This window comes from Desmodus rotundus, chromosome 1 (assembly GCF_022682495.2).
Source record: "Desmodus rotundus isolate HL8 chromosome 1, HLdesRot8A.1, whole genome shotgun sequence".
In the NCBI taxonomy this organism is placed as follows: domain Eukaryota; kingdom Metazoa; phylum Chordata; class Mammalia; order Chiroptera; family Phyllostomidae; genus Desmodus; species Desmodus rotundus.
This window is the reverse complement of record NC_071387.1, coordinates 128,519,710-128,537,500: the sequence shown is the minus strand read 5'-3', so window position 1 is coordinate 128,537,500 and position 17,791 is coordinate 128,519,710. Positions and strand designations below refer to the sequence as shown.

General features: G+C 37.5%; 1 protein-coding gene across 8 annotated transcripts in view; it reads left to right on the top strand.

Annotated features, from left to right (window-relative positions):
- Positions 1-17,415, top strand: part of CEP120 (centrosomal protein 120) — a 75,387-nt gene extending 57,972 nt beyond the window's left edge. For all 8 annotated transcript variants that reach the window (XM_045204473.2, XM_053910716.2, XM_053910713.2 and 5 more), the window contains 2 exons: positions 8,304-8,449; positions 15,669-17,415. In XM_045204473.2, the coding sequence (XP_045060408.2) occupies positions 8,304-8,449; positions 15,669-15,903 (381 nt within the window). In that variant the 3' untranslated portion in view covers positions 15,904-17,415. The remainder of the gene's footprint in view (positions 1-8,303; positions 8,450-15,668) is intronic.
- The last annotated feature ends 376 nt before the right edge of the window (positions 17,416-17,791 follow it).

Below are 17,791 nucleotides of genomic sequence, written 5' to 3'. Positions count from 1 at the left end.
AACCACAGATAGTACTGAGCCCTGTATATACTGTTTCTTCCCTATACATGCATATGTATGATAAAATTTAATTTATAAATGAGGCACAGTTAAGAGATGAATAGCAATAACTAAAAATAAAACAGTTGTAACAATATACTGTAATAAAAGTTATTTGTTTCTATCTCAAAATACTTTACTGTATTCACCGCGTGATGATGTGAGATGATGCCGTGAGATGATGTGTGATGGGATGAAGTGAGGTGACTGACACAGCCAGTGTGATGCAGCATCAGGGTTACTTGAACACAGGACTGTGATACCACAACAGCTGCCTGAGAGGGCTCCTCAGTGACTGCCGAGTGGGTAGTGTGTATAGTGTGGCTGTGCTTGACTAAGGGATGATTCTCCTCCTGGGTGGGGTGAAGTGGGGCTGCATGATTATTTCACCACACTACTCAGAATGGTGTGCAGTTGTTTAGAACTTAAGAATTGTTTCTCTCTGGAATTTTCCATTTAATATTTTTGGATCTTAACCATGTATAACTGAAATCACTGAAAACAAAACCACGGGCGGGGGGGGGGACCACTGTATTAACAATAGCAAATATTTTATGTATATTCACAGAACTCAAGACAGATGAGTGAATAATCATATTTTGTACTGAGGGTCTCCTATATTCAAGGTACTGCCCTAGGTTTATAGATTATAAGTAAAACAAGTCTTTCCCCCGGGGAGCTTACAATTTAGTACTAGGGAAGAAAGCTATAAATACAACATTTACTACCTAATGGTAGTAGCCCTGAAAAGAGCCATACAGGGTACATTTATGTAATGGGGCTTAGGAAAGGGGTCATACAAGAGACGATATTTGAGATGGACCTCTTTACTTCTGCAGCTTGGGTAATTTAACTTCTCTGATTATTCTTCTCATTAGTATGTTGAAATTTTTCCTCACAGGTTGTTCTGAGAATTAAATAAGTGGGTTTAAAAGCATTTAATAGTGTTTGTATGTAGTACATGCTCAATAAGTGGTAATTGTTGGAAAAAAGAGATGAGCCATAAAGCTATTGTGTAGTGTTCTTGGTTTCAGTCAGTGGGCACCCAATTTAGATGGTAGCTTTGGATATTGATGAACAGAACAAGTGCTAGAAGTACTTACGACTCACTGTCCAAAGAAATGATAGGTATCAACAATGTTAAGTCTAAGAACAGGAAGATACTGTTTTATAGTAACAGCAATAGGGGAGTAGAGTAGAATATAGTTTGAATAATAACAATACTTTGTATTGGGACGGTAGTTTTAATAGATGTTCTGTAGAAAACTGTACAGAAGGAAACAAACACATGTAAGGGCCAAGTGTACACATCTGCAGGTGTCAGTAGGTGTGCTCCCTAAAGTTTGCACATAAAGAGAAGAGAGTGCATTGAGTCTAAAGAAACATCTGTAGTTAATTGCATTTGTTCATTCTTTTTTTCATTCATTCAGCAAGTACTTATTGGTCGGTAAATGAAAAAAAAAAATGAACACATGCATCTTGGCACCATGACAGATGCTCTTGATACAGCAGTTTTCTCCCCTGGGGAACCTCGAGTTCATCTGATATTTAACTAGCATATAGCAGGGCAGTGAGCAATGCAAATGAAGATAAATATTAGGAAAACGAGAAGACAACAGGTTGTCATTGTATTTTCTCACTCAAAGCTAAGGGAGAAATGTTTCAAATATCATTATTATATTTGAAATCATTTAAAGTTTCCAAAGAGTACAAGGGGAAGAAATGGGAGCTAGTGCCTTTTGTTGAAAAAGTAGCTGTGTGAAGGTGAAGAGGCTAATGCAATGATAATTAATTATAAGGCAGGGGTGTCAAGCATATTTTCACTGGGGGCCACATCAGCCTTGCGGTTGCCTTCAAAGGTCCGAATGTAATTTTAGGACTGTGTATAAATGTAACTACTCCTTAACTAGGGGCAAGGAGCTCCGTGCTGCTGCCGGGTAGAAACAAGGTGGAGGGCCAGATTCGGCCCTCGGGCCTTGTGTTTCCCACCTGGGTTATAAGGCACTACCAAAATTAGTAATGAAAAGATGGAAGTGTGTTAGTTGCTGATTAGGGCATTTCTTTTGGAGAAATGAGTAATAATAATTGACAGAGATAATTTCATCATGTTTCTCATTAAGAAATATCCATGCAAAAGCTTTTTACTTTGAGTAAACTTCCTATCTGTAGATTGACAGATGACATTGTTTTCACTGAGATAGTTCTAAAAATACAAGTAAATAAATAACGTTCTGAAAGGAATCTTCCAAGTTAATGACTCTTTGTCAGTGTTACACTGAGGCACTGAAGTGGTTTCCTTCAAAAGGAGACCCACCCACTTACTCCTTACAAACGTGTATCCTCATACACTTACTGTCATCTTCATCTTTACATTTGATTCATTATTTTCTGTTTACTCTCCCTTTCCATGTGTTTTCCTGCCTAAAAACCATTGACAAAGTAATTTTAGCTTTTTTCTTAGTAATAGAGAGGATCACAAAAGTTCAGAGGCCTCCTTTCTTTTGAGTTATTGTAAGAGTATTATGAAGAAAACAATGTTAAGTTACTGATTCAACTGTCAACTACTGCATCATGAAAACCGTCTCTTTTTATGAATGCAGTGATCTTCATTACAGACCAGTTCTATTCCTTGCCCCATAAATGTTCTGCTTGAGAAACGACACCGTGAACAGATTTCAAGTTCCGTAGGAACCACTGATGTTCTGTAGGCCACATTTGAGAAAACACTTTAAGAAGAAATGTAACAGACATTGGGATTACCAAAGGGAATCATGCTCTGCCACTAACTGTCCTTGAAAGATTAAAATTAATAACTTTATCAAATCGGCACAATTCATATGTGTGAAAGTTACTTCAATTTTTTTACAAAAATGTTTTATTAAAAACATTGTGTTTGAATATAAAGTTGGAATTCTCTGCTTTTGTTCAGAGAATTGTTTGTGCAACATTTTGTTTAAATTGGATTAGTACCATGTTAATTTTACATTGCCTCTGGTGAATAGCCACGGGACTATAATCTCTGCCAGTAATTTGTCACAGCAAAATCCTCTGGAGGGCCATACAAAACATTTGTGTAGTACGGATTAGACAGCAAAAGTCATATCTTAGATTGTTAATAAATGTTAATGACAAAACCCAGCTGGTAAAACTTGGAAATAAGATCTAATGCTTGGTGCCTATTGCCAAAAGAATGTTTAAACAGAGATTTCCATTACTCAGAGGTGAACTAGTACAGTCAATCTGTGAATTAAAAAATCATAACCTTCTAATTATTTAGAAACAACTCTTCAAATTCACAACCATAAAAGTCTGTGTTTCCAAGTTGTAAACTTTTGGGTTTTTTTAATTTTTTGTAACTGGGTAGGTGATAGCTGTAAAATATTAATAAATATCGCATAAAATGGGCCCTAACTTAGAAAACAAGGAAATGATACCCAAACATTCTGGATTTGGTATCTTTGGTATAAATACTGTGTAACACTGACTTTACAGAGTTCTAGTTGTGATACATTTAAGGAGTAATTTAGTTTCCTTCCCCTCCTCCTCCATCTCCATGAAGATATACTATAGAAATATTTTTAAACCAAAACAAATACTTGAATTAAATTGTACTACAAATACTCAAGTTAAGATTATCGCTTTACTCCTTGTGTTGAGGACTAAGAACTAAGATTTTGGGTAGGATGTGGGTCCCTCACCATATTTGAGCACAGTAGATCTGTTTAAAACTAAGCTGATATATTTAGCTAAAACAACACAGACTTCATTGGCTGACATCAGCACTATCTTGTCCAGCCTCCTGCTTATCCATTCAGAGTAATTAATTTGATTAATTTATAAGTAATTTAGCCAGGGATAGGACGTAAATCTTTGTTTAAGAAAACAGTTGGAGGTCCAAGTCTTGGTTAAAAACTGTGTCTTGAAAGCATCCAGGCCCTCCTACTGACTTGTCAGCTCTGGGTTATTTTCAGAAAACTTTACTTGAGTTCCTTAGTTTAGTTGTAAGCTTTTTTCCCACAGACATACATGATATGTGTGAGTGGGAGAGTACGTAGTGGCCACTTTTTAGCCGCTGTTTAGTCTAGTGTGTGTATGTTTACATCTCCTCTCTGGATTTATAGGCAGCCAAGGCAAAATAAAGATTATACTCTCTTGATTGAGGAGTCTTTAACCCAGAGCACCTGGCAACAGAAAGGATTTCTTTCACTACACTCTAATTTTTGTGTGTACGTGTGTGATTATTATTAATTCTGGATTCTTGATTAAAAATTCAAGGCTTGCTTTATATGTTTTAGAACTAAAATGTTTCAAGTTTTATAATGTTAAAATTTTATAAAGTAACCTAAATAAAATAGTGAACTTTTTATTGTTTCTGCTTGCAAATTTACTTGCTCAGTAGTAAAAAAAAAAGCAAACTTTACAGCATTATAACATAGAAAATAAAAATCACCAGTAACCTAATCTCCTCGGGAAGATACAACAATTTGGTGTACTTTTTCTTTTTAAAAAAAAATAATTTTTTAATGAAACATATTGCACACTCCAAAGAAGAAAAAAGATTCGTATACACCACAACCCCCACTCCCAGGCTAAGAAACAGAGTGTTACCAGTGCTTGGGAAGCCCTCTGTCTTCTCAACTGTACCCTCTCCAGAGGTAATTACTTTCCTGAATTTGGTATTTCTCATTCCTTTGTTTTTCTTTATAATTTTATAAGATATATTTAAAATGCTGATAAACCACACTGTTTCCTTTTGTATGTTTTTAATTTTATATACATGGGATCATTCTCTTTGAATTATTCTTTTGTAACCACCTTATGTGACTCAGAATTATTTGAGGTTTAGCTATTTTGATGCTAGCTATAGTTAATTTTTATTACTTAAAATTTAAAGATATGAATATACCACTATTTATCCAGTCTTTTCTAAGTAGACATTTTTTTTCCAAGTTTTTTTTTAATTTATGGATTTTAGAGAGAGAGAGAGAAATATTGATTTGTTGCTCCACTTAATTTACACATTCATTGGTTGATTCTTGCATGTGCCCTGACTGGGGATGGAACCCACAACCTTGTCATATTGGGATGATAATCTAAACAAATAAGCTACCCGGCCAGGGCCTCCAAGTTTTCTTTTAATAAGACAACACAAAATTTTTCTACATGTAAGAGAGGTATAAGAGTTTCTCTAGTGTTGATATCTAAAAGTGGGATTTTTGTTAGTAGGGATTGCTCATTTTTTCTCTCCACCTAATACTGTCAGATTGCTTTCTCAAGTGGCTGTGTAAATCTGCAGGATGCAGCTCCTGCGCGCAGCCCCCACGTGTGGTGTGTAGTTGTTATTCTTCGCACCGTGTCCAAAGGCTATTGAGATGTATTAACCTTCTCCAGTTTGGTGGGTGTTAAATAGTATCATGTTGTGGCTTAAATTTTTATTTCCCTGATTGACTTTGAGCATCGTCTCATGTTTATTAGCCACTTACATGTCCTTTTTGTGGAATGCCTTTTTATGTCTTTTGCTCAGAAGAAGTAAATCAGCAGGTAATCAGGATTTTGGAGTCACCAGATACAGAGTTTGAAATAACTACTAACACTATGTTCCAGAAAGTGGGTGATGACAGGGAAATGCAATGATGAAGTGGAATCTTTCGAGTCGTATAGAAATGCTGGAACTGAAAAGAATTGTGAGTGAAATGTAAGAATTCAATAGAAGACTTAAGAGCAGATTAATAAGCATAGCAGAGGCAAGGATGTGTGAAGTCGGTAAAAAGTATCCAAACTAAAGCAAGAGAAGAGGGGGAAAGATGGAAAATAACAGCAAAGACCCTAAACAACATGTGGGATAGAGTATATGGGACTGACTACCTCTTGTAACTGCAGACCCCTGTCTTAGTCCATTTGGGCTGCTATAACAAAATACCATAGACTCCGTGGCTTACAAACAACAGAAATCTGTTTCTCACTATTCTGGAGGCTTAAAGTCTGAGGTCAGCGTGCGTACACCTTGTCAGGTTCTGTGTCTGGTGAGGGTCTGCTTTCCAGTTCATAAATGGCCATCTTTTTCCATCTTCACAGGGAGGTAGGGAGCTTTGTAAGACCTCTTTTATAAGGGTATTAACCTCATTCATAAAGGCTTGCCTTCATGACCTAATCACTTTCCAAAGGCCCCATCCCCTGACACCATCACATCGGGGATTAGGTTTCAACTAAGAATTTTGGGAACATGCAAACATTCAGCGTATAGCAACCTCCTGGAGAAAATAGAAAATGTAGGGAGGAAGCGATATCCGAAGAAATACTGGCTGAAAATTCTATAAAAGTGAAAAAGATACCAAGTCACAGATTCAAGAATATCTACTGACTCTCAGCAGGATAAATACCAAGTAAATCACATCTAGATGCATCACAGAAAAATTGTCAAAAAGCAAAGAAAACCTTAAAAGCTCTGCAGGTGGAGGGAGACATTACCTTCATAGGAGCAGCAGCAAGACTGACAGATGGCTTTTCAACAAAAGTGAAGGAATCCATAAGACAGTGGAATAACAGGTATTTCCTGTTAGATGCTGCATCTAATTAAATAACAGGCAGTGGAATACCTGGAAGTAAGTGACAAAGAACTTACCCAGTATACAGGGTGGGGCAAAAGTAGGTTTACAGTTTATATAAAAAATACAATTAATAAATAACATGAAAAATAAACTGTTTCCCATACAACCGTAAACCTCCTTTTGCCCCACCCTGTATATAAAGAACTATGAACATCAGTAAAGAAAGATGGGTAGCCAAGTAGAGCAAAGTGCCAAGTAGTTGAACAGGAACATTATAAAAGGAGATAAACAAATGCCATTAAAAATATTGAAACATGTTCAGCCTCATTAGTCTTTGAAAAAATGCAAAATAAAGTCACAATGAGATACTGCTACATAATCTATAAGAACAACCTAAATGAAAAAGAAAAAATTGACATTACCAAATGTTGGCAGGAACACTGAACACAGGAGTGCTCACGTGGAAGTGTAAACGTGTACTACTGCTTGGAAAACTAACGATACTTACTACTGCTGAAGTTCTCACAGCCTTATGACCCAGCAGTTTGAATCATAGGTACGTAGCCAATAGGAATGCATACAAATATGGACTAAAAGATGTGTACAGTATGTTCATATTAGCTTTATAATACAAAACTAGAAACCCAAATGTTCCTCAGTGGTGGAATGAATAAATTGTATATTTTTCTAGTGGAATGCAAATAGGAACTTGAATCATCAACTACACATAATAATGCATTTGAAAACGATGTTAAGTGAAAGAAGCCAGATATAAAGTAATATATACTGTCCAATTGCATTTATATACAGTTCAAAGCAGTCAGAACTTATTTAGAAAATAGGGTGGTAGTTATGTCTGGGTAAGGATGGAGATGCAGGGACGTCTAGGGTTCTGATCATTTTTTGTTTCTTGATCTGGATGGTGGTCGAGTGGTTCATTTTGTGAAGTTTTATCAAAATGTACACTTGTGATTTAGTGGTTTTCTGTTATTCAGTAAATGTTTATTTGTCTCAAAGAGGACACATACCTATTGGTCTAGCTCTCCTATTTTGAAGTTCTGTCCTAAAGAAAGAAAAGCACCTGTCCCTAAAAAATACGTAGAAACATTTGTGTGTGGCATTAGATGATAGGGTGTTTTATTGCAGCATTGCTTGCAGTAACGGAAGTCTGTGTTATTGAGAGAGTGGTTGGGGGAAAGCATGGAATATGCATTCTGTGGAATGTTACACATGTATTTTAAAGACACTTTGTCATGTGCGTAGGTTTGTGTATGAGCCTGAGTGAAGAGTGGAAAGGCGTATTGTTACCCAAGATGGGAGTAGAATTAGTGACAGTGTAGGGACAATTACTGATTTTTTCTGGATACATTTTTGTGTAATTAACCATTTCTTAGATGCTGCTCTTGCCATTGATCCTTGGGTCAATTTATTGTGTTGTCATCAGACTCTCTTCCCTTCAGCTTCTGTTATCTTATGCCATTAAGCTAACCTCAGTCACAGATTGGGCCATGAAAGATTATGGCTTATAATAAGAGGAGAAATAATGGAAAGAGTCTTAAAAGAGAACCTGGTCATTTCTAGGTAATATGCAACTCATAGAATTGGCAGTGCATGGCTATGTGACGGGTACCGTCAAACAGGATTATGATTCACGAAAGTCACATGAAATGTATTTATTCCTAACATTAAGGATCTGGCTTGTTTCTTTCTTTCAAGCGGGAGCAAGAAAGTCAAATGGCTCGTCTTAAAAAGCAGCAAGAAGAATTGGAACAGATGAGACTACGTTACCTGGCTTCTGAGGAAAAAGATTCAGTAAAAACTGAGCGACAAGAATTGTTGGATATAAGAAATGAATTGAACAGGTATAGTAACTAGAACATTACATTTCTTTTTCATACAAAACAGAAGCTCCAATAGGACAACCTCTTATAATTTTTTTTTTAAATCCTCACCTGATATACCCTTTGACCCTAGAAAGAGAGGAAGGGAGATTGAGAAACATCAATTGGCTGCCTCCCATACCCGCCCTGACAGGGGATTGAACCTGCAACCTTTTTGGTGCGTGGGACAACACTCCACCAACTGAACCCACAGCCAGGGCTGGGACAACCTTTTAATTGGTCATTGGTCCAGGGAAAGTATGTCAGGTCTTTCAAGAATAAAGCAGATCATATACTATAAAATATAGCTGATTTGTAAAGTCACGCCCAAGAATATTATTACACTCAAAATTTTTATGAATGTAGCTGTAATAAATCTATTTAGCTTTTTCATTTCCATTCATAGCATTAGTATCTTAAATTTTATATCTCCGTAATTACAGGATTATTGCTACTGTTTCAAGATAATTATACTAAGTTTTTAATTACAAAAAATGTAAGAAATTTCAAATTTAGTTACAATAATAATGTAAAGAATAGCTTTTATTGATTGAACCCTTACCGTGTGCCAGGAGCTGTTTTAAATGCCTCACATGCCTGTTTTCTTTTCTTTTATCTTCAAAGCAACTTTTTGAGGAAGCTATTATCCCCATTTTAGAGATTAGGAAACCGAGAATTAAAGAAATTTGAGTACCCTTTCCAAGGTCACACAGCTAGCAACTCACTGGAGCCAGAGTTCAGATCTGACTCCAGAAGTTGCATTTTTAGCTCCTCTGCTGCACAGGGCGTCCCTGTAGTGTCACGTTCATCTTAGTTTCAATTTCAGCAGCATTTCTTGTTAGAAAAGTCATCTTTAGGAAGAAGCATAATAAGAAATTATAGTCCTTTTGGAGGTGAGTTTTAGGGAAGACTTTTTAACTTAGTTTATCAAGAAATAGTATTTCTGTTTTAGTAGAGCATATTGTCTTAGCTTGTGGTGCCATACAGTACCGTGGATGGATGGCTTAAACAATTAACAATTTATTGTCTCTCAATTCGGGAGGGCAGAGTTCAAGATCACATGTCAGCATGGCAGGTTTCTGGTGAGAACCCTCTTCCTGACTTACAAACAGCTGCTTTCCCACTGTCCCCACATGGTGGGAAGAGAGAGCAGGCTCCCCGGTGTTTCTTTGCACAGTGGCGCTCATCCCGTTATGAGGTCCCCGTCCTCACAATCTCATCTAACCTAATCATCTCCAAAAAGTCACAGACCATCACATTGGGGAATAGAGCTTCAGCATATTAATAAGGGGGGGGGGGACAGTTCGGTTCATTTGACACCATATCCCGTGACATCTCTGTATAAGCTGGAAAAACTCAATCACTATTAGGTGGGTTCAGAGCTGAATTAAATAAGTACATGTAGGATATTAAGGTATAAATATCAGTTGGAAAAGGTCAGAGTCTATGATGCTATGCTATAAGGCTCAATTCATGCTATTTTTTAATTCAAATGTTTATATGACATCTACTGTGTAGTGTGGACTTGGAAGATACAACAAATTAATTACAATATGATCCTTGCCTTTCAAAATTTTGCCACCAGGTAGTCATGCATTGGTTAATGACAGGAATACGTTCTGAGAAATGCGTTGTTAGGTGATTCTCTCGTTATGTGAACGTCACAGAGAACCCTTACACAAACCTGGATGGTAGAGCCTACCACACACCAGTGCCATACGGTATAGCCTATCGCTCCTGGGCTACAGGCCTGCATAGCGCCTTCCTGACCAGACAGTGCAAGATTAGGTCAAACCCGAGAACAGGATGCAGTCAAGAGACGCAGTAAATAGATGTGTGGGGCTGCTGCCTGTGTAACAAGATCATAGAAAACTTGTTTTCTTGTAAGTGGAAAGAGTACACTCTAAAATAAAGATAAAAAGTACAGTATAACAAACACATAGATCAGCGAGATAGGCATTTATCATCATCATCAGGAGTTGGGTACTGTACAGGTATGGGCACTGCACCTTCACCAGATGGACAGTGCGTTGGCTCGCTTTCACCCGTGCCGCAGACGCGCTGCCCGACGCACTGTGCCCTTAGGGTGCCGCCCCAGCGCTAGGCAGTGTGTGATGTAGCACTTCCTGGCTTCAGTTGAGCGAATATATATTAAGCCTCTGTTGTTTGCTAAGTACTGTTTTGTGACTTAAATGAAGATAACCATTTTCTCTATCAAATTCGTAGGTCATACAAACTTGAATGTTATCTTTAATAGCTTAATAAATTAGGATTCAGAGAGAACTGAATCCAACAAAATTAAATATATTACAGTCAAAAGCAGAGTCCTCTTTACAAATTGTAAGAAAAATCTTGTTTTTATTACAACCCCTTAACTTTTATAAATTTTATTATATTTTATTGATTATGCTATTACGTCCTGATATGTACCCCTTAGCTCCCCTCTACTAAGCACCCCTCGCTCCTTCAAGCAATCCTGACAGGAATCATGATGTTCCTGTCCATGAGTCATATGTGTAAGTTCTTTGGCTACTCTATGCTGTACTTTACATCCCATGGCTACTCTGTAACTACCTATTTCTACTTCTTAGCCCCCTCACCTCTTCACCCATTCCTGTCTCGCAGCCGTCAAAACGCTTTCTGTATCCATGATTCTGTCTCTGTTCTTGTTTGCTTAGTTTGTTGTTTAGATTTAATTGTTGATGGATATGTATTTTTTGCTGTTTTATTGTTCATAGCTTTGATCTTCTGTTTCTTAAATAAGTCCCTTTAACATTTCATATAATAATGGTTTATTGATCATGAACTACTTTAGCTTTTGTCTGGGAAGCTCTTTATCTGCCCTTTGATTCTGAGTGATAGCTTTGCTAGGTGGAGCAATATGGGCTGTAGGTCTCTGCTTTTCATGACTTAGAATATTTCTTGCCAATCCTTTCTAGCCTGCAAAGTTTCTTTTGAGAAATTAGCTGACAGTCTTATGGGAGCTCTCCTGTAAGTACGTAACTTTTTTTCTTTCTGCTTTTAAGATTCCCTCTTTATCTTTTAACCTTTGGCATTTTGTTTTTTCAAAATATAGTTTATTGATTATGCTATTACATTTGTCCCATTTGTTTTCTCCCCTTTATTCCACTCTGCCCTGCACCCCCCTCCCACCCCTTAGTTCATGTCCATGGGTTGTACGTATAAGTTCTTTGGCTTCTTCATTTTCTATACTATTCTTAACTTCCTCCTATATCTATTTTGTACCTACCATTTATGCTTCTTATTCCCTGTACCTTTTCCCCCATTCTCCCCCCTGCCCCTTTCTACTGATAACCCTCCATGTGATCTTCATTTCTGTGATTCTGTTCCTGTTCTAGTTGTTTTTTTATAATCTTTGACATTTTAATTAAGATGTGTCTTGGAGTGGGCCTCTTTGCATCCATCTTGTTTGGGACTCTCTCTACTTCTTGGACTTGCATATCAATTTCCTTCACCAAATTGGGGAAGTGTTCTTTCATTATTTTTTCAAAGAGACTTCCAATATCTTGTTCTTTCTCTCTTCCTTCTGGCACCCCTGTGATGCGAATGTTGGACCCCTTGAAGTTGTCCCAAAGGCTGCTTATCCTGTCAGTTTTTTGGATTTTTTCTTTTTCTTTTTGCTTCTTTATGTTCTAAATCATTGATTTGATTCTGGCTTCATCTACTCTACTGATGTTTCCCTGTAAATTGTTCTTTATTTCAGTTAGTGAACCCTTTATTTCTGACTGGTCTTCTTTATGCTGCTGAGGTCCTCACTAAGGTCCTTGAGCATCCTTATAACCAGTATTTTGAACTCTGCATCTGATAGATTGTTTATCTTCATTTCGTTTAGCTCTTTTTCTGGAGTTTTGATCTGTTCTTTCACTGGGGTGATGTGTCTCCTCGTTTTGGCAGCCTCCCTGTGTTTGTTTCTATGTACTAGGTAGAGCTGCTTTGATTCCGTATCTTGGTAGTGTAGCCTAATGTAGTAGGTGTCCTGTAGGGTCCAGTAGCACAGCCTCCCCTATCACCCAAGTCAGGTGCTTGTGGTGAGCCCTTTGTGTGGGCTGAGTACACACTTCTCTTGTAGTTGAGCCTTGGTTACTATTGGCAGATAATGGGAGGGATTTACCCAGGCCAGTCAGCTGCAAGGATTGGCTGTGACCACTTACTACCAACCTCCACCCTCTGTGCAAGGTAGGGTGGTGGTGCTCCAACATGGTCTGTAGCTGTCCACTGGGCACACTGGCTCTGGGGTTTCCTGGGTGGTGCAGGCCAAGGTCAGCCCCCACCTGTGTTTTGCCTAGTGCTGCCCTGCCTAAGCTATAAAGCAATCTCAGATGACTGGTATGTGTGCTGGGGTTGGAGGTTCCTAAGTGAAGCCAAGCTGTGAGTCTAGGCTGGCTGCTGCTAGTGCCAGGCCTGTGGCTCTCTGAGGCCAGCTGTGACTTGTTTTGAGAGGATTTAGGAAGTTGTACAGCATGTACCAAGACCAGCCATTCATATGGAAAAACAGCTTGGGTAGGTTCATAAGAAGGCCAGTCAAACAGTGTTAGCCAGGTTGATAGTCTCAGATAAGGTCCAGCTTTTAGGCTCTGTGGCGTAAAGGTTTAGAAAAGGCACAATGGCCTCGGCTCACCTTGATGCCAAACACTTCAGTTTCTCCCAGTATGCCACTGGTGCCTTACAGCTGCTACCCTGCTGCCGGAGCTCAGAGGGAGTGAGTCTGAGCAGGCGAGGCCATTGTGGGTTCTTTAAGAGGAACTGCTTGGGGCTCCAGCAGTTTCTTTCACTGACTCAATCCTCACTGGTTTTTGCAGCCAGAAGTTGTAGGGACTTAACTTCCTGGCACTGAAACCCTGGGCTGGGGGGCCTGGTGTGGGGCCTGGACTCCGTGCTCCTGAGATCTCTCCCAAATTTTTATCTACCACACATGAGTGTGGGACCAGCCTGTTCCACATCTGCACCCCTCATACCAGTCTGAGTGGATGTGGTTTCTTTAATTTCGTAGTTGTCAGATTTCCATTCAACTCGATTTCTGGTAGTTCTGAATGATGGTTGTTCTATATTTTAGTTGTAATTTTGATGTGGTTGTGCAAAGAAGCGAGCTATGTCTGTCTATGTCGCCATCTTGACTGATAGTCCTAAGAAAAATTTCTTAAGTGATAGACTGATATTTAAAAAACAGTTCACATAAGGAAGCCTTGAGGATTTAAGTGGCCACTAATAACAGTGTGACGTGCCTGACAAAAACCAGTGGAGTTAGGAATATTCACGAAGGTAGTGTTCAGTACTCAACACCTCTAGGGTGTTCTTAACCAATGTGCAACACACTTTAAGGGAAATGAGCTACCTAAGAGTTTCCGATGGAGTGTGACCAAGAAGTTCTTTTTTTCTTGTATTTTTTTTTCCATTACCATTTTGTCCCCTTATATCCCCCTCCACCCTGCAATCACCACTGCTGTGCTGAAGTGGTTCTAAGACTAAGGGATGTTGAACTTGAAGAGAACTCTCGGGCAGAGTACGTAATAGATAGCTGCCTTTACGTATCTGGAAGGTTCCGATATTAAAAAGAAGTAAAGTAGTAGGTTATCCTCTTGAGCAGAATCATAGCCAGATACTGGAAAGCATAAAGGCATACTAAGTTCAACATGAGAAGGTACTTTTCCTCGGAAGTTCTACAGAGCAGTAGGTTCCTAGTGACAAGGAGTGTATGAATGGAGTGCAGACATAGTGTTTGCCGGGGAAGTAACGTTTCCTTTGACTTCATTATGGGCTTCATCAACTACAGGGTTCTAAGATCCTATAGTTACCATGATTGATGATTTGCATTTTAGTAAAGCTTTGGTAGAAATAAGCAATCAGGTGTGTGAAAGGTTGGATTGTCCTTTATGTATAAACAGAAGAACGAGCAAATGGTTGGACTTTCTGGTACATAATTTGTTGTATGTCATTAATTTGCCTAAATTACGTCTTCCTCCAAGAGAGCTATAAGAATTCGGACAGGGGAAACAATTATTCAGAAATCATCTTCCCTCATGCATGCACATGAATTTCTTAAATTGCTACCAGTATCCCATTAACCACTTGATTTCCACCCCAGTCCCAAAGCACAGTGCCTTTCTGTTTAGGCTTTTTGTTTTTGCCCGAAAACACATAGAAATATTTGCTGTCCTTGGATAGTATTCTTCACTTCCCAATTTTTTTGTGAATCAGTTGACATTTCAGAGGGTCATCTGAACAAATGAAGCTGTGTTCCACCAACAGATCTGCACCCTGTCGGGGCCTGTCCTCCTGTCCGTCAGAGCAGGACTCACTTCGCAGTGGCTCTTGCTCTTCTTGCCCACTGCACATGTAAACTCACAAGTGGGTTTGGTTCTCATGGGCTTGCTTGCTCCAAACGCCTTCTAGAAGCAGCGGCTTCTGTGCAGCTGCTTTATCCTGTTTATAAAGACAAACTTAGGAGTAGTTGCAAATTAAAACATTTTTGTAGCCAGTTACATAGAAGGGTATAAAGTTACATTTTAATTGTTCATTCTAAATTAAATTAAAACATACTCCATGTCCAAACTTGCCCTTACTCTCATTTGGGAAGCACATTCTTCATTTTCAAGGCAGTTTGATTAACGATACCCTATTGGAAATACCCAAATCCCAGGCTGGCACCTGCTCTCCTTTCTTACTTGAAGATATCCATACCAAGTCTTAAAATGTACATTTATCAAATTTCACTTTCTATGAATAATTAGTGAACTAAAATTCATATAGTAAGGACTTTTCTTCTTGATTCATTAGTGAAAAAAGTAGTATACAGCAGTGTATATATAATATTAATTTTTTAGAAAAATATGTATTTAAAATACATATGCATTTTTAATTGAAAAGCAATACAGAAAATTATTACTTAGATTGATCTTTGGATGAGATTATGATAACTATATTTTCTTTTTTACACATTTCCAAAATTTCTACAGTTTTCATGTGCTTTATAATTAGAAAAACAAGTATTGTTTTTAAAACTGTCTTTTATAAGTGTGCCTACTCTGACTTGCCAAGTGTAACACTGGTTTTTGTTTTCTTCCTGAAAATATTACTAAAAACGAATTTTACCATTAAGTCATTTTGTTTTAAGTGGCGTTGTTAAGAAAATCAAAACAATATTTGTTGCCTGCTAGAGTGGTATTTGTTCTTGACTTCTCAGGTTAAGGCAACAAGAACAAAAACAGTACCAGGATTCCAGAGAGATTGCAAGTGGAAAAATGGATGGTCCACAAGGCAATGCATTGGAAGGAGGTTTGGATGATTATTTGACTCGCCTAATAGAAGAAAGGGATACTTTGATGAGGACGGGTGTGTATAATCACGAGGACCGAATAATAAGTGAACTTGACCGACAGATCAGAGAGGTTTTGGCAAAAAACAGTACCAGTAATTAACAACATTTGGAAAATCTTTATAGACTCCAGGTCCAAATTTTAATTTCATTGTAAAACCTTTAGATGAAGGTAAAATGGATGTTTTAAGATACAATTTTCAATTTTTATAAGCAAAATTTTATATGCTATTGTATAGTATTTATTTGATTTTATTTACTTTATGCTACCTCCCATTCTGGTTTAATTTGTAATTGCATTTTATATACTCATTTTAAATGACTCTTCTGTGTTTCTCATAATTTATAATTTCATGGCTAACTTTCAAAACAGCTTTTCACTAAATTTGTTCTAGGAGAAATGACTGCAGCGATTTCCAGTTATGTAACTTTTCATGTTGAGCCAAAAGAGTGTGTGTTGCACTGTAAGCATGTTGTGTCTTAGTCATTTGAATATAGATATCTTATTTAGACCAATTGTAAATGTAACCCACTTTATTTAACTCATTTTAAATGTCTTGGTTAAAGCATTTACAAATGACAAGCTTGAGAACAGAAAGCAGGATCAGTGCAGAGAAGCCATATGATAATATTGAGAGACAAATCAGTCATTTATTTAAATAGTTAATACAGATTAAACTTGTTTCAAGATTTAATTTTCAAATTTTCATTCTGCTCTTAACTATTAAGAATATGAAGTAATAGCTTAATAAGGTCCTTGTCAGCCTCCTGCTGGAGATCACATCATTTTCTTTTGTTAACTCTGTTTTAGAACATGGGAACAGACACTTAAAGGCTTTAGCTGAGAAAATAAACATTTTTTTCTCCCCCTAATTTTAATCAATCTTTTTTAAAAGTACATGAGATTAAATCATTGGGTTTAAGTGCCATGTCTGTATAAACTTAAGAATCCCTTTACATCATACTCTTCAGAGCTAATATTTGCCCTCAAAGCATCATTTCCCACATCCTTTTACAGGGTACTGAACATGTTCATTACAAAATTTACAGATTTGGTGAGCTTTAATATCTAGTGTGAAATTTCTGATTCCCAAACATAATAAATTTAAGTATGTACTTTAGGAAATTACACATATATATTAGTTACTGATAACTTCTATAAAAGCAGAATAGGCTATTTGGTAACACTCAATTTTTTGTTGCTTTCCAAGGAGATATATACCTTGTTTGGGAGATTAAAATCCCTACATGCATTATATGTTTTTTTCTTTATTAACAAAGTATTAATCTAAAAACAACCTAGCAGTAAATAACAGAAATTACTGAATGAGAGAATAATGAATGTGAATCATCGCAGGAATCTGAAATATTAATTATGGTTAGGCATTTTCTCTCATTGATTTTTGTGCCACATCAATGGAACCGAGTATTCTTTTTGTTCTGGAAGGTCCCCGGTGAACAGTGGTGACTGTGCCTTCAGTTGCATTGAGTGCTTTGTGTGACTGATCTCAAACACTAGAGGGGGCCTTAGATTTAAAGATAGGAGAAGGGCTTTTCTAAAATGGATGTGTGGTTTATTTTGCCTTCTGTAAAGCTATCTTTTGGCTATGTATTTTAAGAAATAAAATCATAATTGTATGCATGTTTGAGTTCCTGATCAATCTGTTACTTTGTTCTAAACCTAGTGAGAAAGCTCTTGACACTTCCCGCATCAAGTCACTTTGTATCTGGTGTTTAAGGGCTTACATTGCGTATGCTTTCTACAGGTCTTAAAACTGGAAGAGTGAAATTTTAACACCTCTTTGTAGTCCTTTAGCAACAGCCATTTCATTTGTATGTGGCATTTAGCATGTTTATATTGATTGCTTTAAAATTATTGCCAAACCCTGGGAGTTGAGTGTGACCACAGTAGATGAATGAATTGAGCAAGTAAGTGGTGAATGAATAAATTTCCTCATTACTACATACAACAGCAGACCTTTCGTCACTAT